At 39.3% G+C, this 23,322-nt stretch overlaps 1 protein-coding gene across 6 annotated transcripts in view; it reads left to right on the top strand.

The window, feature by feature from the left end:
* Positions 1–23,322, top strand: part of TTBK1 (tau tubulin kinase 1) — a 291,447-nt gene that overhangs the window by 174,317 nt on the left and 93,808 nt on the right. For all 6 annotated transcript variants that reach the window (XM_056552932.1, XM_056552933.1, XM_056552930.1 and 3 more), the window contains one exon: positions 2,766–2,906. In XM_056552932.1, the coding sequence (XP_056408907.1) occupies positions 2,766–2,906 (141 nt within the window). The remainder of the gene's footprint in view (positions 1–2,765; positions 2,907–23,322) is intronic.

Raw genomic sequence — 23,322 nt, 5'->3', positions numbered from 1 at the left:
TATATAGTGAGTATATAGTATAGATCAGGTGACAGTACAGGGTTGGGAGTATATAGTGAGTATATAGTATAGATCAGGTGACAGTACAGGGTTGGGGTATATAGTGAGTATATAGTATAGATCAGGTGACAGTACAGGGTTGGGGTATATAGTGAGTATATAGATAGTATAGATCAGGTGACAGAACAGGGTTGGGGTATATAGTGAGTATATAGTATAGATCAGGTGACAGTACAGGGTTGGGGTATATAGTGAGTATATAGATAGTATAGATCAGGTGACAGTACAGGGTTGGGGTATATAGTGAGTATATAGTATAGATCAGGTGACAGTACAGGGTTGGGGTATATAGTGAGGATATAGTATAGATCAGGTGACAGTACAGGGTTGGGGTATATAGTGAGGATATAGTATAGATCAGGTGACAGAACAGGGTTGGGGTATATAGTGAGTATATAGTATAGATCAGGTGACAGTACAGGGTTGGGGTATATAGTGAGTATATAGTATAGATCAGGTGACAGTACAGGGTTGGGGAGTATATAGTGAGTATATAGTATAGATCAGGTGACAGTACAGGGTTGGGGTATATAGTGAGTATATAGTATAGATCAGGTGACAGTACAGGGTTGGGAGTATATAGTGAGTATATAGTATAGATCAGGTGACAGTACAGGGTTGAGGTATATAGTGAGTATATAGTATAGATCAGGTGACAGTACAGGGTTGGGGTATATAGTGAGGATATAGTATAGATCAGGTGACAGAACAGGGTTGGGGTATATAGTGAGTATATAGTATAGATCAGGTGACAGTACAGGGTTGGGGTATATAGTGAGTATATAGTATAGATCAGGTGACAGTACAGGGTTGGGGAGTATATAGTGAGTATATAGTATAGATCAGGTGACAGTACAGGGTTGGGGTATATAGTGAGTATATAGTATAGATCAGGTGACAGTACAGGGTTGGGAGTATATAGTGAGTATATAGTATAGATCAGGTGACAGTACAGGGTTGAGGTATATAGTGAGTATATAGTATAGATCAGGTGACAGTACAGGGTTGGGGTATATAGTGAGTATATAGTATAGATCAGGTGACAGTACAGGGTTGGGGTATATAGTGAGGATATAGATAGTATAGATCAGGTGACAGTACAGGGTTGGGGTATATAGTGAGGATATAGATAGTATAGATCAGGTGACAGTACAGGGTTGGGGTATATAGTGAGTACATAGTATAGATCAGGTGACAGTACAGGGTTGGGGTATATAGTGAGGATATAGTATAGATCAGGTGACAGTACAGGGTTGGGGTATATAGTGAGTATATAGTATAGATCAGGTGACAGTACAGGGTTGGGGTATATAGTGAGTATATAGTATAGATCAGGTGACAGTACAGGGTTGGGGTATATAGTGAGTATATAGTATAGATCAGGTGACAGTACAGGGTTGGGGTATATAGTGAGTATATAGTATAGATCAGGTGACAGTACAGGGTTGGGGTATATAGTGAGTATATAGTATAGATCAGGTGACAGTACAGGGTTGGGGTATATAGTGAGGATATAGATAGTATAGATCAGGTGACAGTACAGGGTTGGGGTATATAGGGAGTATATAGTATAGATCAGGTGACAGTACAGGGTTGGGGTATATAGTGAGGATATAGATAGTATAGATCAGGTGACAGTACAGGGTTGGGGTATATAGTGAGTATATAGTATAGATCAGGTGACAGTACAGGGTTGGGGTATATAGTGAGGATATAGATAGTATAGATCAGGTGACAGTACAGGGTTGGGGTATATAGTGAGTATATAGTATAGATCAGGTGACAGTACAGGGTTGGGGTATATAGTGAGGATATAGTATAGATCAGGTGACAGTACAGGGTTGGAGTATATAGTGAGTATATAGTATAGATCAGGTGACAGTACAGGGTTGGGGTATATAGTGAGGATATAGTATAGATCAGGTGACAGTACAGGGTTGGGGTATATAGTGAGGATATAGTATAGATCAGGTGACAGTACAGGGTTGGGGTATATAGTGAGGATATAGTATAGATCAGGTGACAGTACAGGGTTGGGGTATATAGTGAGTATATAGTATAGATCAGGTGACAGTAGTTTCTTGCACACTGCTGTATCTATAGGGCGTCAGGCTGGGGTGTAGACCGCTCTCCGGCAGTGACGTGGTGATCGTGTGACCCGGCCTGGTGCAGTTTTATGGACATTGTAGATTATAGGATCAGTCTCTCTGCAGTTTACTTGTCCGGTCACTGATCATTAGTGTTGAGCGGCATAGGCCATATTCGAATTCGCGAATATTCGCGAATATATGGCGAATATTCGCATATTCGTTATCTCCTCGTTTTATTTTCGCATATGCGAAAATCCGCGTATGCGAAAATGAACATATGTGAAAATTTGCATATACAAAATTAGCATACACGAAAATTCGCATATGTGAATATTAGCATATGCTAATTTTCGCATATGCGAATTTTCGCACGCCAGTCTCACACAGTAGTATCACAGCCTTCTTTACACCACACAAGCTGGAAGCAGAGAGGGATGATCACTGTGATGTGTACTGTGAAGAAAAAAAAAATAAAAAAAAGAATATTCGTAATTACGAATATATAGCGCTATATTCGCGAAATTCGCGAATTCGCGAATATGCGATATTCGCGAATAATATTCGAATTGCGAATATTCGCGATCAACACTACTGATCATTTTGATTTGGTTACAGGGCCGGAATTTGGCCGATCTGCGCAGGAGTCAGCCCCGCGGCACCTTCACAATGAGCACCACTCTGCGCCTTGGGAAACAGATTCTGGAGTCCATAGATTCCATTCACTCCGTGGGCTTCCTGCACCGTGACATCAAACCTGTGAGTTGGGGGAAGAGGGGCTTAGGACCCCAATAAACACGAGCGGGGGGGGGGGGGGGAGGGGAGGGGTCTTCAGCCTCAGGAGACTAAGCTGCTCCAGATAAAATGTCTATGAGGGAGATTCTTCAAGGGATTTAAAGTTTTTTTTTGCCTACAAGTCACAGAAGGTCGTGTGTGCTACCTTGGTGGGTAAGCGTGAGGTATCAGCCCAAAACAGTTTTCAGTTTTTACTTTTGCAGTGGTCGGGAATTTATCAAGTGTAAAGGTCGCACTTAGGCAAAAAGAAAAACAAGTCGCAAGTGTAATTCAGGTTAGACCGGGCTTACAAACTGGTATTTCAGAAGAAATGGGTCTGCTTATTTATACGGGTCCAGCAGAAGGGCCGAAATCATATTAGTGCTCCCGAGCATAAACAGTAACACAGTAAGTCTATTTACATATCTGTGAAATAAAGGCGGGGAGGACCTAAATCATATTAGTGCTCCCGAGCATAAACAGTAACACAGTAAGCCTATTTAAATATGTGTGAAATAAAGGCGGGGAGGACCTAAATCATATTAGTGCTCCCGAGCATAAACAGTAACACAGTAAGCCTATTTAAATATGTGTGAAATAAAGGCGGGGAGGACCTAAATCATATTAGTGCTCCCGAGCATAAACAGTAACACAGTAAGCCTATTTAAATATGTATGAAATAAAGGCGGGGAGGGCCTAAATCATATTAGTGCTCCCGAGCATAAACAGTAACACAGTAAGCCTATTTAAATATGTGTGAAATAAAGGGGGGGAGGGCCGAAATCATATTAGTGCTCCCGAGTATAAACAGTAACACAGTAAGCCTATTTAAATATGGGAGAAATAAAGGCGGGGAGGGTCTAAATCATATTAGTGCTCCCGAGCATAAACAGTAACACAGTAAGCCTATTTAAATATATGTGAAATAAAGGCGGGGAGGGTCTAAATCATATTAGTGCTCCCGAGCATAAACAGTAACACAGTAAGCCTATTTAAATATCTGTGAAATAAAGGGGGGGAGGGCCGAAATCATATTAGTGCTCCCGAGTATAAACAGTAACACAGTAAGCCTATTTAAATATCTGTGAAATAAAGGCGAGGAGGGCCTAAATCATATTAGTGCTCCCGAGCATAAACAGTAACACAGTAAGCCTATTTAAATATGGGAGAAATAAAGGCGGGGAGGGTCTAAATCATATTAGTGCTCCCGAGCATAAACAGTAACACAGTAAGCCTATTTAAATATGTGTGAAATAAAGGCGGGGAGGGACGAAATCATATTAGTGCTCCCGAGTATAAACAATAACACAGTAAGCCTATTTAAATATCTGTGAAATAAAGGCGGGGAGGGCCTAAATCATATTAGTGCTCCCGAGCATAAACAGTAACACAGTAAGCCTATTTAAATATCTGTGAAATAAAGGGGGGGAGGGCCTAAATCATATTAGTGCTCCCGAGCATAAACAGTAACACAGTAAGCCTATTTAAATATGTGTGAAATAAAGGCGAGGAGGGCCTAAATCATATTACTGCTCCCGAGCATAAACAGTAACACAGTAAGCCTATTTAAATATGTGTGAAATAAAGGCGGGGAGGGACGAAATCATATTAGTGCTCCCGAGCATAAACAGTAACACAGTAAGTCTATTTAAATATGTGTGAAATAAAGGCTGGGAGGGCCGAAATCATATTAGTGCTCCCGAGCATAAACAGTAACACAGTAAGCCTATTTAAATATCTGTGAAATAAAGGCGGGGAGGGCAGAAATCATATTAGTGCTCCCGAGCATAAACAGTAACACAGTAAGCCTATTTAAATATCTGTGAAATAAAGGCGGCGAGGACCTAAATCATATTAGTGCTCCCGAGCATAAACAATAACACAGTAAGCCTATTTAAATATCTGTGAAATAAAGGCGGGGAGGGTCTAAATCATATTACTGCTCCCGAGCATAAACAATAACACAGTAAGCCTATTTAAATATCTGTGAAATAAAGGCGGGGAGGGCCTAAATCATATTAGTGCTCCCGAGCATAAACAGTAACACAGTAAGCCTATTTAAATATGTGTGAAATAAAGGCGGGGAGGGCCGAAATCATATTAGTGCTCCCGAGCATAAACAGTAACACAGTAAGCCTATTTAAATATGTGTGAAATAAAGGCGGGGAGGGACGAAATCATATTAGTGCTCCCGAGCATAAACAGTAACACAGTAAGTCTATTTAAATATGTGTGAAATAAAGGCTGGGAGGGTCTAAATCATATTACTGCTCCCGAGCATAAACAATAACACAGTAAGCTCATTTAAATATGTGTGAAATAAAGGCGGGGAGGGCCTAAATCATATTACTGCTCCCGAGCATAAACAATAACACAGTAAGCCTATTTAAATATCTGTGAAATAAAGGCGGGGAGGGCCGAAATCATATTAGTGCTCCCGAGCATAAACAGTAACACAGTAAGCCTATTTAAATATGTGTGAAATAAAGGCGAGGAGGGTATAAATCATATTAGTGCTCCCGAGCATAAACAGTAACACAGTAAGCCTATTTAAATATGTGTGAAATAAAGGCGGGGAGGGCCTAAATCATATTAGTGCTCCCGAGCATAAACAGTAACACAGTAAGCCTATTTAAATATCTGTGAAATAAAGGCTGGGAGGGTCTAAATCATATTAGGGCCCCCGAGCATAAACAGTAACACAGTAAGCCTATTTAAATATGTGTGAAATAAAGGCGGGGAGGGCCTAAATCATATTACTGCTCCCGAGCATAAATTGTAACACAGTAAGCCTATTTAAATATGTGTGAAATAAAGGCGAGGAGGACCTAAATCATATTAGAGCTCCCGAGCATAAACAGTAACACAGTAAGCCTATTTAAATATGTGTGAAATAAAGGCGGGGAGGGCCTAAATCATATTAGTGCTCCCGAGCATAAACAGTAACACAGTAAGCCTATTTAAATATCTGTGAAATAAAGGCTGGGAGGGTCTAAATCATATTAGGGCTCCCGAGCATAAACAGTAACACAGTAAGCCTATTTAAATATGTGTGAAATAAAGGCGGGGAGGGCCTAAATCATATTAGTGCTCCCGAGCATAAACAGTAACACAGTAAGCCTATTTAAATATCTGTGAAATAAAGGCGGGGAGGGCCTAAATCATATTAGGGCTCCCGAGTATAAACAGTAACACAGTAAGCCTATTTAAATATCTGTGAAATAAAGGCGGGGAGGGTCTAAATCATATTACTGCTCCCAAGCATAAACAGTAACACAGTAAGCCTATTTAAATATGTGTGAAATAAAGGCGGGGAGGGCCGAAATCATATTAGAGCTCCCGAGCATAAACCGTAACACAGTAAGCCTATTTAAATATGTATGAAATAAAGGCGGGGAGGGCCTAAATCATATTAGTGCTCCCGAGCATAAACAGTAACACAGTAAGCCTATTTAAATATCTGTGAAATAAAGGCGGGGAGGGCCGAAATCATATTAGTGCTCCCAAGCATAAACAGTAACACAGTAAGCCTATTTAAATATGTGTGAAATAAAGGCGGGGAGGGCCGAAATCATATTAGTGCTCCCGAGCATAAACAGTAACACAGTAAGTCTATTTAAATATGTGTGAAATAAAGGCGGGGAGGGCCTAAATCATATTAGTGCTCCCGAGCATAAACAGTAACACAGTAAGCCTATTTAAATATCTGTGAAATAAAGGGGGGGAGGGTCTAAATCATATTAGTGCTCCCGAGCATAAACAGTAACACAGTAAGCCTATTTAAATATGTGTGAAATAAAGGCGGGGAGGGCCGAAATCATATTAGTGCTCCCGAGCATAAACAATAACACAGTAAGCCTATTTAAATATGTGTGAAATAAAGGCGGGGAGGGTCTAAATCATATTAGGGCTCCCGAGCATAAACAGTAACACAGTAAGTCTATTTAAATATGTGTGAAATAAAGGCGGGGAGGGCAGAAATCATATTAGGGCTCCCGAGTATAAACAGTAACACAGTAAGCCTATTTAAATATGTGTGAAATAAAGGCGGGGAGGGCAGAAATCATATTAGTGCTCCCGAGCATAAACAGTAACACAGTAAGCCTATTTAAATATGTGTGAAATAAAGGCGGGGAGGGCAGAAATCATATTAGTGCTCCCGAGCATAAACAGTAACACAGTAAGTCTATTTAAATATGTGTGAAATAAAGGCGGGGAGGGCAGAAATCATATTAGGGCTCCCGAGCATAAACAATAACACAGTAAGCCTATTTAAATATGTGTGAAATAAAGGCGGGGAGGGCCTAAATCATATTACTGCTCCCGAGCATAAACAATAACACAGTAAGCCTATTTAAATATCTGTGAAATAAAGGCGGGGAGGGCCTAAATCATATTAGTGCTCCCGAGCATAAACAGTAACACAGTAAGCCTATTTAAATATGTGTGAAATAAAGGCGGGGAGGGCCTAAATCATATTACTGCTCCCGAGTATAAACAGTAACACAGTAAGCCTATTTAAATATGTGTGAAATAAAGGCGGGGAGGGTCTAAATCATATTAGTGCTCCCGAGCATAAACAGTAACACAGTAAGCCTATTTAAATATGGGAGAAATAAAGGCGGGGAGGACCTAAATCATATTAGTGCTCCCGAGCATAAACAATAACACAGTAAGCCTATTTAAATATGTGTGAAATAAAGGCGGGGAGGGCCTAAATCATATTAGTGCTCCCGAGCATAAACAGTAACACAGTAAGCCTATTTAAATATCTGTGAAATAAAGGCGGGGAGGGTCTAAATCATATTAGTGCTCCCGAGCATAAACAGTAACACAGTAAGCCTATTTAAATATGTGTGAAATAAAGGCGGGGAGGGCCTAAATCATATTAGTGCTCCCGAGCATAAACAGTAACACAGTAAGCCTATTTAAATATGTGTGAAATAAAGGGGGGGAGGGCCTAAATCATATTAGTGCTCCCGAGTATAAACAGTAACACAGTAAGCCTATTTAAATATGTATGAAATAAAGGCGGGGAGGGCCTAAATCATATTAGTGCTCCCGAGCATAAACAGTAACACAGTAAGCCTATTTAAATATCTGTGAAATAAAGGCGGGGAGGACCTAAATCATATTAGTGCTCCCGAGCATAAACAGTAACACAGTAAGCCTATTTAAATATGGGAGAAATAAAGGCGGGGGGAGGGCCTAAATCATATTAGTGCTCCCGAGCATAAACAGTAACACAGTAAGCCTATTTAAATATCTGTGAAATAAAGGCGAGGAGGGCCGAAATCATATTGGTGCTCCCGAGCATAAACAGTAACACAGTAAGTCTATTTAAATATGTGTGAAATAAAGGCGGGGAGGGCCGAAATCATATTACTGCTCCCGAGCATAAACAGTAACACAGTAAGCCTATTTAAATATCTGTGAAATAAAGGCGGGGAGGGCCTAAATCATATTAGTGCTCCCGAGCATAAACAGTAACACAGTAAGCCTATTTAAATATGTGTGAAATAAAGGCGGGGAGGGTCTAAATCATATTACTGCTCCCGAGCATAAACAGTAATACAGTAAGCCTATTTAAATATCTGTGAAATAAAGGCGGGGAGGGTCTAAATCATATTAGGGCTCCCGAGCATAAACAATAACACAGTAAGCCTATTTAAATATCTGTGAAATAAAGGTGGGGAGGGCCTAAATCATATTAGTGCTCCCGAGCATAAACAGTAACACAGTAAGCCTATTTAAATATGTGTGAAATAAAGGCGGGGAGGGTCTAAATCATATTACTGCTCCCGAGCATAAACAGTAATACAGTAAGCCTATTTAAATATCTGTGAAATAAAGGCGGGGAGGGTCTAAATCATATTAGGGCTCCCGAGCATAAACAATAACACAGTAAGCCTATTTAAATATGTATGAAATAAAGGCGGGGAGGGCCTAAATCATATTAGTGCTCCCGAGCATAAACAGTAACACAGTAAGCCTATTTAAATATCTGTGAAATAAAGGCGAGGAGGGCCTAAATCATATTAGTGCTCCCGAGCATAAACAGTAACACAGTAAGCCTATTTAAATATCTGTGAAATAAAGGCGAGGAGGGCCTAAATCATATTAGTGCTCCCGAGCATAAACAGTAACACAGTAAGCCTATTTAAATATGTGTGAAATAAAGGCGGGGAGGACCTAAATCATATTAGTGCTCCCGAGCATAAACAGTAACACAGTAAGCCTATTTAAATATGTGTGAAATAAAGGCGGGGAGGGCCTAAATCATATTAGTGCTCCCGAGCATAAACAGTAACACAGTAAGCCTATTTAAATATGTGTGAAATAAAGGCGGGGGGAGGGCTTAAATCATATTAGTGCTCCCGAGCATAAACAATAACACAGTAAGCCTATTTAAATATCTGTGAAATAAAGGCGAGGAGGGTCTAAATCATATTACTGCTCCCGAGCATAAACAGTAACACAGTAAGCCTATTTAAATATGTGTGAAATAAAGGCGGGGAGGGCCGAAATCATATTGGTGCTCCCGAGCATAAACAGTAACACAGTAAGCCTATTTAAATATGTGTGAAATAAAGGCGGGGAGGGTCTAAATCATATTAGTGCTCCCGAGCATAAACAGTAACACAGTAAGCCTATTTAAATATCTGTGAAATAAAGGCGGGGAGGGTCTAAATCATATTAGTGCTCCCGAGCATAAACCCTAACACAGTAAGCCTATTTAAATATGTATGAAATAAAGGCGGGGAGGGCCTAAATCATATTAGTGCTCCCGAGCATAAACAATAACACAGTAAGCCTATTTAAATATGTATGAAATAAAGGCGGGGAGGGTCTAAATAATATTAGTGCTCCCGAGCATAAACAATAACACAGTAAGCCTATTTAAATATGTGTGAAATAAAGGGGGGGAGGACCTAAATCATATTAGTGCTCCCGAGCATAAACAGTAACACAGTAAGCCTATTTAAATATGTATGAAATAAAGGCGGGGAGGACCTAAATCATATTAGTGCTCCCGAGCATTAACAGTAACACAGTAAGCCTATTTAAATATGTATGAAATAAAGGGGGGGAGGGTCTAAATCATATTAGTGCTCCCGAGCATAAACAGTAACACAGTAAGCCTATTTATATATCTGTGAAATAAAGGCGGGGAGGGCCTAAATCATATTAGTGCTCCCGAGCATAAACAGTAACACAGTAAGCCTATTTAAATATGTATGAAATAAAGGCGGGGAGGACCTAAATCATATTAGTGCTCCCGAGCATTAACAGTAACACAGTAAGCCTATTTAAATATCTGTGAAATAAAGGCGGGGAGGGTCTAAATCATATTACTGCTCCCGAGCATAAACAGTAACACAGTAAGCCTATTTAAATATGTGTGAAATAAAGGGGGGGAGGGCCTAAATCATATTAGTGCTCCCGAGCATAAACAATAACACAGTAAGCCTATTTAAATATGGGAGAAATAAAGGGGGGGAGGGCCTAAATCATATTAGAGCTCCCGAGCATAAACAGTAACACAGTAAGCCTATTTAAATATGTGTGAAATAAAGGCGGGGAGGGCCTAAATCATATTAGGACTCCCGAGCATAAACAGTAACACAGTAAGCCTATTTAAATATGTGTGAAATAAAGGCGGGGAGGACCTAAATCATATTAGGGCTCCCGAGCATAAACAGTAACACAGTAAGCCTATTTAAATATCTGTGAAATAAAGGCGGGGAGGGCCTAAATCATATTACTTCTCCCGAGCATAAACAGTAACACAGTAAGCCTATTTAAATATCTGTGAAATAAAGGCGGGGAGGGCCTAAATCATATTAGTGCTCCCGAGCATAAACAGTAACACAGTAAGTCTATTTAAATATGTGTGAAATAAAGGCGGGGAGGGCCTAAATCATATTAGAGCTCCCGAGCATCAACAGTAACACAGTAAGCCTATTTAAATATCTGTGAAATAAAGGCGGGGAGGGCCGAAATCATATTAGTGCTACCGAGCATAAACAGTAACACAGTAAGCCTATTTAAATATCTGTGAAATAAAGGCGGGGAGGGTATAAATCATATTAGTGCTCCCGAGCATAAACAGTAACACAGTAAGCCTATTTAAATATGTGTGAAATAAAGGCGGGGAGGGCCTAAATCATATTAGGACTCCCGAGCATAAACAGTAACACAGTAAGCCTATTTAAATATGTGTGAAATAAAGGCGGGGAGGACCTAAATCATATTAGGGCTCCCGAGCATAAACAGTAACACAGTAAGCCTATTTAAATATCTGTGAAATAAAGGCGGGGAGGGCCTAAATCATATTACTTCTCCCGAGCATAAACAGTAACACAGTAAGCCTATTTAAATATCTGTGAAATAAAGGCGGGGAGGGCCTAAATCATATTAGTGCTCCCGAGCATAAACAGTAACACAGTAAGCCTATTTAAATATGTGTGAAATAAAGGTGGGGAGGGCCTAAATCATATTAGTGCTCCCGAGCATAAACAGTAACACAGTAAGCCTATTTAAATATCTGTGAAATAAAGGCGGGGGGAGGGCCTAAATCATATTAGTGCTCCCGAGCATAAACAGTAACACAGTAAGTCTATTTAAATATGTGTGAAATAAAGGCGGGGAGGGCCTAAATCATATTAGTGCTCCCGAGCATAAACAGTAACACAGTAAGCCTATTTAAATATGTGTGAAATAAAGGCGGGGAGGGCCTAAATCATATTAGTGCTCCCGAGCATAAACAGTAACACAGTAAGCCTATTTAAATATGTGTGAAATAAAGGCGGGGAGGGCCTAAATCATATTAGTGCTCCCGAGTATAAACAGTAACACAGTAAGCCTATTTAAATATGTGTGAAATAAAGGCGGGGAGGGCCGAAATCATATTAGTGCTCCCGAGCATAAACAGTAACACAGTAAGCCTATTTAAATATGTGTGAAATAAAGGCGGGGGGAGGGTCTAAATCATATTAGTGCTCCCGAGCATAAACAGTAACACAGTAAGTCTATTTAAATATGTGTGAAATAAAGGCGGGGGGAGGGTCTAAATCATATTAGTGCTCCCGAGCATAAACAGTAACACAGTAAGCCTATTTAAATATGTATGAAATAAAGGCGGGGAGGGCCTAAATCATATTAGTGCTCCCGAGCATAAACAGTAACACAGTAAGCCTATTTAAATATCTGTGAAATAAAGGCGGGGAGGGTCTAAATCATTTTAGTGCTCCCGAGCATAAATTGTAACACAGTAAGCCTATTTAAATATGTATGAAATAAAGGTGGGGAGGGCCGAAATCATATTAGTGCTCCCGAGCATAAACAGTAACACAGTAAGCCTATTTAAATATGTGTGAAATAAAGGCGGGGAGGGTCTAAATCATATTAGTGCTCCCGAGCATAAACAGTAACACAGTAAGCCTATTTAAATATCTGTGAAATAAAGGCGGGGAGGGCCTAAATCATATTACTGCTCCCGAGTATAAACAGTAACACAGTAAGCCTATTTAAATATGTGTGAAATAAAGGCGGGGAGGGCCGAAATCATATTAGTGCTCCCGAGCATAAACAGTAACACAGTAAGTCTATTTAAATATGTGTGAAATAAAGGCGGGGGGAGGGTCTAAATCATATTAGTGCTCCCGAGCATAAACAGTAACACAGTAAGCCTATTTAAATATGTATGAAATAAAGGCGGGGAGGGCCTAAATCATATTAGTGCTCCCGAGCATAAACAGTAACACAGTAAGCCTATTTAAATATCTGTGAAATAAAGGCGGGGAGGGCCTAAATCATATTAGTGCTCCCGAGCATAAACAGTAACACAGTAAGCCTATTTAAATATGTGTGAAATAAAGGCGGGGAGGGTCTAAATCATATTAGTGCTCCCGAGCATAAATTGTAACACAGTAAGCCTATTTAAATATGTATGAAATAAAGGTGGGGAGGGCCGAAATCATATTAGTGCTCCCGAGCATAAACAGTAACACAGTAAGCCTATTTAAATATGTGTGAAATAAAGGCGGGGAGGGCCGAAATCATATTAGTGCTCCCGAGCATAAACAGTAACACAGTAAGTCTATTTAAATATGTGTGAAATAAAGGCGGGGGGAGGGTCTAAATCATATTAGTGCTCCCGAGCATAAACAGTAACACAGTAAGCCTATTTAAATATGTATGAAATAAAGGCGGGGAGGGCCTAAATCATATTAGTGCTCCCGAGCATAAACAGTAACACAGTAAGCCTATTTAAATATCTGTGAAATAAAGGCGGGGAGGACCTAAATCATATTAGTGCTCCCGAGCATAAACAGTAACACAGTAAGCCTATTTAAATATGTGTGAAATAAAGGCGGGGAGGGCCGAAATCATATTAGTGCTCCCGAGCATAAACAGTAACACAGTAAGCCTATTTAAATATGGGAGAAATAAAGGCGGGGAGGGCCTAAATCATATTAGTGCTCCCGAGCATAAACAGTAACACAGTAAGCCTATTTAAATATGGGAGAAATAAAGGCGGGGAGGGTATAAATCATATTAGGGCTCCCGAGCATAAACAGTAACACAGTAAGCCTATTTAAATATGTGTGAAATAAAGGCGGGGAGGGCCTAAATCATATTAGTGCTCCCGAGCATAAACAGTAACACAGTAAGCCTATTTAAATATGTGTGAAATAAAGGCGGGGAGGGACGAAATCATATTAGTGCTCCCGAGCATAAACAGTAACACAGTAAGCCTATTTAAATATGTGTGAAATAAAGGCGGGGAGGGCCTAAATCATATTAGTGCTCCCGAGTATAAACAGTAACACAGTAAGTCTATTTAAATATGTGTGAAATAAAGGCGGCGAGGGCCTAAAATATAACGTTTAATAAGTCTATTAAAATGTTCTTACAATAAACACCCAGTGTCAGTGTTATAAAATGGAATTAAATAAATGATACCAATTGCAGTAAACTCATAGACACCACGATCCGGCGTCCATACTGTTAACACAAATATTCTAGAGGTTTACAACCCCAGTGATACAAACTCACAGATAGGACACATGTCAATGATGTAACATTCCCGTCAATATGTACAATTAGTTCTCATGTCAGATAGTCCTCAATGGAGGATCACCTATACTGCAATCACACTGCTAACTGAATCAGGGACTCAATTACGTAGAGCTCCACGTACGTATACAGTGGTGCTGTCGCTTTAAACGTATTTTAGAGGATTTTTTTATTTTTTTATTTTTAAGTCGCACAAAATTTTCAAATTGCAACTTTTTCCGCAGCTACACTCGCACCTACCACCCAACCACTAGCTATTGCAGGACTACAACTCCCAGCATGCCCTTACAGTGAGGACATGCTGCGAGTTATAGTGCCAACAGCTTGTGGGTGGGTGGTGGATACGGGTGGGTAGCAATGGAGCGGAGCCGGTTGACGAGAATATGAACTTACAGCACTGTATGTAACCTCCTGTGATAGTATAATAATAATATATAACCCCCTGTGATAGTATAATAATATATATCCTCCTGTGATAGTATAATAATATATAACCTCCTGTGATAGTATAATAATATATATCCTCCTGTGATAGTATAATAATATATAACCTCCTGTGATAGTATAATAATATATAACCTCCTGTGATAGTATAATAATAATATATAACCCCCTGTGATAGTATAATAATATATATCCTCCTGTGATAGTAAAATAATATATATAACCTCCTGTGATGGTATAATAATATATATAACCTCCTGTGATGGTATAATAATATATATCCTCCTGTGATGGTATAATAATATATATCCTCCTGTGATAGTATTATATATATCCTCCTGTGATAGTATAATAATATATAACCCCCTGTGATAGTATAATAATATATAACCCCCTGTGATAGTATAATAATAATATATAACCCCCTGTGATGGTATAATAATATATATCCTCCTGTGATAGTATAATATATATCCTCCTGTGATAGTATAATAATATATAAACCCCCTGTGATAGTATAATAATATATAACCTCCTGTGATGGTATAATAATATATATAACCTCCTGTGATGGTATAATAATATATATCCTCCTGTGATAGTATAATAATATATAACCCCCTGTGATAGTATAATAATATATATCCTCCTGTGATAGTATAATATATATCCTCCTGTGATAGTATAATAATATATATCCTCCTGTGATAGTATAATAATATATATCCTCCTGTGATAGTATAATAATATATATCCTCCTGTGATAGTATAATAATATATATCCTCCTGTGATAGTATAATAATATATATCCTCCTGTGATAGTATAATAATATATATCCTCCTGTGATAGTATAATAATATATAACCTCCTGTGATAGTATAATAATATATAACCCCCTGTGATAGTATAATAATATATAACCCCCTGTGATAGTATAATAATATATAACCTCCTGTGATAGTATAATAATATATAACCTCCTGTGATAGTATAATAATATATAACCCCCTGTGATAGTATAATAATATATAACCCCCTGTGATAGTATAATAATATATAACCTCCTGTGATAGTATAATAATATATAACCTCCTGTGATAGTATAATAATATATATATCCTGTGATAGTATAATAATATATATATCCTGTGATGGTATAATAATATATATCCTCCTGTGATAGTATAATAATATATAAACCCCCTGTGATAGTATAATAATATATAACCTCCTGTGATAGTATAATAATATATAACCCTCCTGTGATAGTATAATAATAACCCCCTGTGATAGTATAATAATATATATCCTCCTGTGATTGTATAATAATATATAACCTCCTGTGATGGTATAATAATATATAACCCCCTGTGATAGTATAATAATATATAACCTCCTGTGATGGTATAATAATATATAACCTCCTGTGATAGTATAATAATATATATCCTCCTGTGATAGTATAATAATATATAACCTCCTGTGATAGTATAATAATATATATATCCTGTGATAGTATAATAATATATAACCTCCTGTGATAGTATAATAATATATATAACCTCCTGTGATAGTATAATAATATATAACCTCCTGTGATAGTATAATAATATATAACCCCCTGTGATAGTATAATAATATATAACCTCCTGTGATGGTATAATAATATATAACCTCCTGTGATAGTATAATAATATATAACCTCCTGTGATAGTATAATAATATATATAACCTCCTGTGATGGTATAATAATATATATAACCTCCTGTGATAGTATAATAATATATAAACCCCCTGTGATAGTATAATAATATATATCCTCCTGTGATAGTATAATAATATATAACCTCCTGTGATAGTATAATAATATATATCCTCCTGTGATGGTATAATAATATATATAACCTCCTGTGATGGTATAATAATATATAACCTCCTGTGATGGTATAATAATATATATCCTCCTGTGATAGTATAATAATATATAACTTCCTGTGATGGTATAATAATATATATATCCTGTGATAGTATAATAATATATATCCTCCTGTGATAGTATAATAATATATATCCTCCTGTGATAGTATAATAATATATCCTGTGATAGTATAATAATATATCCTGTGATAGTAAAATATATATCCTCCTGTGATGGTATAATAATATATATAACCTCCTGTGATGGTATAATAATATTTAACCTCCTGTGATGGTATAATAATATATATCCTCCTGTGATAGTATAATAATATATAACTTCCTGTGATGGTATAATAATATATATATCCTGTGATGGTATAATAATATAAAACCTCCTGTGATAGTATAATAATATATAACCTCCTGTGATGGTATAATAATATATATCCTCCTGTGATAGTATAATAATATATATAACCTCCTGTGATAGTATAATCATATATAACCTCCTGTGATAGTATAATAATATATAACCCCCTGTGATGGTATAATAATATATAACCTCCTGTGATAGTATAATAATATATATATCCTGTGATAGTATAATAATATATATCCTCCTGTGATAGTATAATAATATATAACCTCCTGTGATAGTATAATAATATATATAACCTCCTGTGATAGTATAATAATATATAACCTCCTGTGATGGTATAATAATATATATCCTCCTGTGATAGTATAATAATATATATAACCTCCTGTGATAGTATAATCATATATAACCTCCTGTGATAGTATAATAATATATAACCCCCTGTGATGGTATAATAATATATAACCTCCTGTGATGGTATAATAATATATATCCTCCTGTGATAGTATAATAATATATAACCCCCTGTGATAGTATAATAATATATAACCCCCTGTGATAGTATAATAATATATAACCTCCTGTGATAGTATAATAATATATAACCTCCTGTGATAGTATAATAATATTTGTGGTCGGATCTTATCGTGAGACGAACGTCCCTACCTATTCTTATCCTACCTAACCACCTCGTATCTAACTATGCAGTCTGATGTGTGCCATTACTGCTGCGTGCAGAGTACACCTGTATAAAAGAGGGCATACCCTATAAGAGAAATAGATGTAAATATAAATATAAAGGGAGGGTGGGTGGGAGCAAAGAACCCGCGGCGCACACTGGTATCCGGCCACGGGCTCTTATGGGTCCTTCCAGCTCCTCCCACAAATACAGGCTAACTTGTTAGCCTTTACACTTGTGGTCGGATCTTATCGTGAGACGAACGTCCCTACCTATTCTTATCCTACCTAACCACCTCGTATCTAACTATGCAGTCTGATGTGTGCCATTACTGCTGCGTGCAGAGTACACCTGTATAAAAGAGGGCAAAACTCATTAATATAACCAAAACTCTTTATTAACAATCACAGTTCACATCACTAGAGACTGGAATGCCTCCGCCATTTCTCTGCGAGGATTAGGAATGTAACGCGTGAAACTGCCAGATTTCCAGCGACCTAACTTCTTTATAATGTGCGCTGGTACCCCATTGCGTGACGCGGCAGTGGCAGCACCAATACGAAACGAATGACCAGAAATCGCAGCCGGATCACCACCTACGGACCTAACCAAAATGCGTAAATGTTTTACGAACACTGAAGTCGTTAATGGGGAATTTTTAAACAATAACAGAGGAGCATCAGGCTGACTGAAATGACCTAGGGCCAATAACGAATCCAATACTTTAACTGGACACCACTTATGAGTCGTGGCGAAATACCGAATGGCTACTACATGCCCCGGTAACGTAGTCTTAGTGCTATTCAACAACAACTCAAAATAATCTGACTTGCGTTCTAGTTGACCCACCTTAAGAAACAAGCTGCGACTGTTACTACTGGTGAACTCTCCTGGTCTGAGAAAACCATAGTATCCAAGATACATAGCCGCCTTTACGACGTGACTGTCATGCTGACCGAATGGGGCACCATCTAATGCATCCGAAAGCTGCCGGAACAGCTCTCCTGAAATCGGCTGCCTGACGGCTACTTTGGGTGGCTCTGTTTTAGCAATGCCTTTCAGCGCTGCTTTGACCATGCGGGATGAAAACACAGAGTCTCTGTCAGGCTCAGTCAAGGAAAAGTAATGGTGGATTCCTGATAAATATAGTTTTATTGTATTGTGTGCTAACTGTAAATTAGTATGGCAAAACCCGATAAAAGCTAGAATAAATTCTACAGATTTCACATCTCCTTCTGGAAAATCTAGACAGAATCTCTGAAACACTTTCCATGCAGCATCATAAATCTTCTGAGTATTAGGAGATAAAGAATTAACCACAAGCTGTTTAGCTGTCAGCCAGTGCTTTACTAGTCTAGGATCAGTGAATGCCACGGCGGGATCTGGGCCCCTTCTGGTTCTGCTTCTGGCATTACCTGTGAAAAAAGCGAAAAGTTCCTTCTAGAAAGAGCATCGGCTGCTATGTTTTCAACACCATTTATGTGCGCACAGGAGAAATTGAATTTATGATACAATGATAACCATACTAGTTTCCTAGCGAAGGACATGATGTGGGGGCTTTTGGACCTACCCTTCATGAGTACTTCCACTATAGCTGCATTATCTGATACAAAGAGTACAGTAGACTTCTCCCAGTAACGACCCCAAACCTGGGCTGCTGCTACTATAGGGTATAATTCGAACAGGGCAGAATTACGCTGGAAACCAGGCATCTGGCCTACTTCGGGAGGCCACGGACTCGCCAGCCATCTCTTACCCCAAATAGCAGCATAACCCAAGATGGCGGACGCATCTGAGAACACTATGGGGGATTGATCAGAAATTTCAGGGATGAAGAAGGAAATCCCATTCCAATTAAGAAAAAACAGTTCCCACATCCTCAAATCGGCTACCGCTTGCTGATTTAGCTGAATGATGCTGTTTTGTTCAGGGGCCGTGGGAAGAAGTTCAAGCAACCTGGAAATAAACGTGCGACCTTGTGGAATTATGCGCATCGCAAAATTCAACATGCCTAGAATTGATTGTAGCTCGACTTTGAGTATATGAGGACTGTTTTTTAGCTTGACAATTGCTTCTCTGACTCTCTGTAACTTGTCTGCTGGTAATCTTGCCTCCATTTTTTGTGAATCGAGCACAACTCCAAGAAAAGTGATGACTTGTGTGGGGCCCTCTACTTTATTGGGTGCCACAGGTACCGCTAGTTGCTCAAAAGCTGCCAACAGGATTGCTAAGTCCCTAGGTGTCTTATGAGGAGGCTCGATAAGCAAAAAGTCATCAAGATAATGGATGACATGATGGGATGAAAATCTATTTTCCAGAATCCAATGTAGAGCATCGGCAAACTTGTTAAACAGCCACGGGCTACTCCTAGCTCCGAATGTCAATTTGGTAGCAAAATAATACCTGTCCAACCACTTAATGCCATGCCATTTCCACAGTTGAGGAAGTATGGGCAGGAGCTTGAATGCATCGGAAATATCAGCTTTGCTAAGCCACGCTCCCTGCCCCTCACTAAGGATAATGGCGATGGCACTGTCGATGGAGGCATATTTTAAGGAAAACTCTTCTGCTGGTACGAGAGAGTTAAGACTAGGTATATGCGAAGAATATGGGGCGGACAAATCGTAAATCAATCTCTTTTTATTAGAGAACTTCCCGGTGACTAAACCAATAGGGTTCACTCTCCAAATGTCAAACGGAGGTTGCCGGAATGGTCCAATAATGAAACCCTTCTCCAACTCGACTTGGACAAGGGAAGATACTGTGCATGGATCTGCCAATGCCGACAGTAGATTCCTGCACTCATGTGTGACCTCGGGAAGAGACACTAAACCTGTGTGAAACCCACTGAGGAAACCGTTAACCAAAAACTCAACAAAACGCTGATCAGGATGATCTGCCAAGAACAGGTTCAAGAATTTTAAATTGACCACGCTTAGTCACGCCTTTTCGTTTTTCTGGGTACAAGCTGTTTTCGGATGAGCCCTGAAACAGATTGTGCATATGTGCAGCAACCTGCATTGCCCATAGTTGCACGAGGTGTAATTGTAGTTGTTGCATACTTGCGATTTACCCAGGTAACGAATAGGACGTCCCAGCTTATCAACCAGCCCGGACACCTTCTGGCTTCTCGGCTGGTTGGCCCCTGACGTGCTTGGCTGATTGTCTGCAGATCCTGAACTAACTAAATTGCACCACTCAGTAACATGTGTGCTGGACTGACACCTAGCGCATACCGCTGCCTTGAGACCCGCGAAATGGTTGCAGTATATCTCTGTATCAACAGTAGCCCAGTTGACAACGTAATTAAACTGACTGAGTGCTGCTGCTGCTTTCGCTGCAAATGATTTATGATAATCATAGAAATGATAACCGCCATACTTATGGTAAAATTCTGTTAGCTTGTACAGGTACTGGTCTAGTTCTTCTCTTCTGTGCGGTTTGACTGTGCATATAACATCCCTGTATATACTGAAGGCCATGATAAACTCAGACAAAGTCAGCTTCCTATTAAGCCTAGCATCTTTTGATTTCAGTACTACCGAAACGTCACCGCAGGCTATAGTCTTGTTTTCGGCAACATCATGCGTGGCTATCAATAATGAAGCTAAATTCACGTCTTTCCCTTCTAGAATATCACTCTTAATATGTGCAGGGATGAAATGTGCTGGAGCTATATTGGGCACCGTGGACACCGTACCTGATTGACTAGCTTGCGGTACCGGAGGTGGTGGCATGACCGACGGTATGAGTGCCACTGGTGGTGCAGACCCTGCGGAAGGAGTGGCTGGAGTGACATCCCTGTTTTCTAAAGCCTCCACTCTACTTTGCATGTCAGACATATTAGTAGCCATATTATTAATAAGTGTATGTAACTGAGTAATCGACGTGTGTAGTGTATCCATGGACACTACTTCGTTGGAATTACTCGCTGTGTCTGACACCAATAGCCGGTAAAGTTCCGCTTTTCTGGCTGTCGCAGAAAAGGGGATTCCTTTCTTGGCCAATTCAGCCATAATCTTGGGGATGGTCCAGGTCCTGTATGACATCACACTACCCCGATCTGAAGACCTGGCTGGATTGTCCACGAGAGAGGCTGACTCCTCTATGTCTGAGACATGCGACATTCTGAAAAAGAACCCCAAAAAAAACCCCCCCAGCACAATGAGACTCAACTTACTCCAGCTAGCTGCAGTGAATGTACAATAGCGTGACTGTCACCAACCAATATTCCTTCCTGAACTTTACTCACCTGCCGACTGTAACCATAACTACAACGATAACTTATCTGAAGACATAATGGATACCACCAGAAAACAGCTGAGATGGGTAACGTACCCTGTGTAGTAACCGTGAAAAGTGAATCATCTACCCATGACCTGTACCAGAATTGCACCCTATGTCCTGGACATGTGACGACTACCGTGATTAATAGTGCACCGAATCCACGAGATAGTCGCAACCCAAAGGCGTGTCGGGTTCATGAGGCGACTATCTAGGATAAACAAAAGGATACCTTACCCGAACTGATGACGAATCACACCACCTAAAGCTGAACAATAACCTTATTATAATTATTCACCATTTACATCCACAACATTCGACTGAACTAACGGTGCCCCTAACAAGTAACTGAACACGTACCCAGAAACGACCGAAACTTGAGGATTACTGCACGACAGCGAATGTTCACTGATGACACCCCTGTTCGACTAACTGAAATCAAATACACCAAGTTATTACCTCCTACCTGTGCTGAAGCAGTTTTTTTTTTTTTTTTTTTTTTTTTTTTAATCACCTACCCGGATGTAGAGAGTCTCCTTGTCGTGAGGAATATGCCTAGTCTAACTACGTCCAGCCCGAACAAAGTCGTGAAGATAATCTAGATTATCAAAAACATCCTATTACATGACAACCTGTCACCACGTGAACACTAACTAACAATGCACTATACCTGGTTGATTCCTGCTCATACGGTGATAGCTACTGAAGACTGGCAGATGACTCAAAAGACCGACCAATTTTACCCCGGACCTAAAAAGGAATAATTCGTAACTGATCATATACACACTAATTGCAACAATATTGGTTATCCTTCTGACAAAGCGCATGTAGTTGCATATCTTTAACTGTGGGAACCGATCGCTTGTGACAATGCTGCGCGATGTGATTCATTATATATTCTATCTTGCTTCGACTGAGCTAATAACCTCGTAAGCTTCCCTATGCCACATAATCTATCGTACCTAAGTATGGCCATGACTTGAAAAACTACTATTGCGCTACTGGCTATAACCCATGACGCTACATACCATCCGTATTGCAAGATGACCGAACAGCACGTGACGTAAATATGATGAATACTCACAATTTCAAGCTGTAACTAAAGATGAATATATGAGAACCTAATGACCACACTAACCACCATGACTGTGAAACAGTTGCCAACATAAACATAACATCTAAAGCCAACCTGGACCATCCATCGCCGACTATATACACACATACACGTATATATACATACACAAACACTTATATATATATATACTCACACCGACGGTGGCAACCTGAACCAATAACTATACGATAAAGAAATGTATATGTAACCCGAATTATGCAGAATGCTTAACCCTGAGACCGTACTGTGGCTGCAAAAGACTCGGGATAATAAATGAATCACTCAGCCAACCTGCCGTTCGTGGACAAGCTGCAACTTGATCGTGTTAGTGAAGCCTCTGCACATAATATTGACAGGCTGTGGCTGGGTCGAGCAATGTGATCAGGTATATGGATAATATAACTGAAGAAACGTGTTCAGTAGTTATTGCGTAACCAGAGTCAGTCACGACTGATCTCTTAAATAATGCGACCTGGGCCAGTACTGCCCCCTGTACA

The sequence above is a fragment of the Hyla sarda genome, unplaced genomic scaffold (assembly GCF_029499605.1).
Source record: "Hyla sarda isolate aHylSar1 unplaced genomic scaffold, aHylSar1.hap1 scaffold_212, whole genome shotgun sequence".
Taxonomy (NCBI): domain Eukaryota; kingdom Metazoa; phylum Chordata; class Amphibia; order Anura; family Hylidae; genus Hyla; species Hyla sarda.
This window is presented reverse-complemented; position numbering and strand designations above follow the sequence as displayed.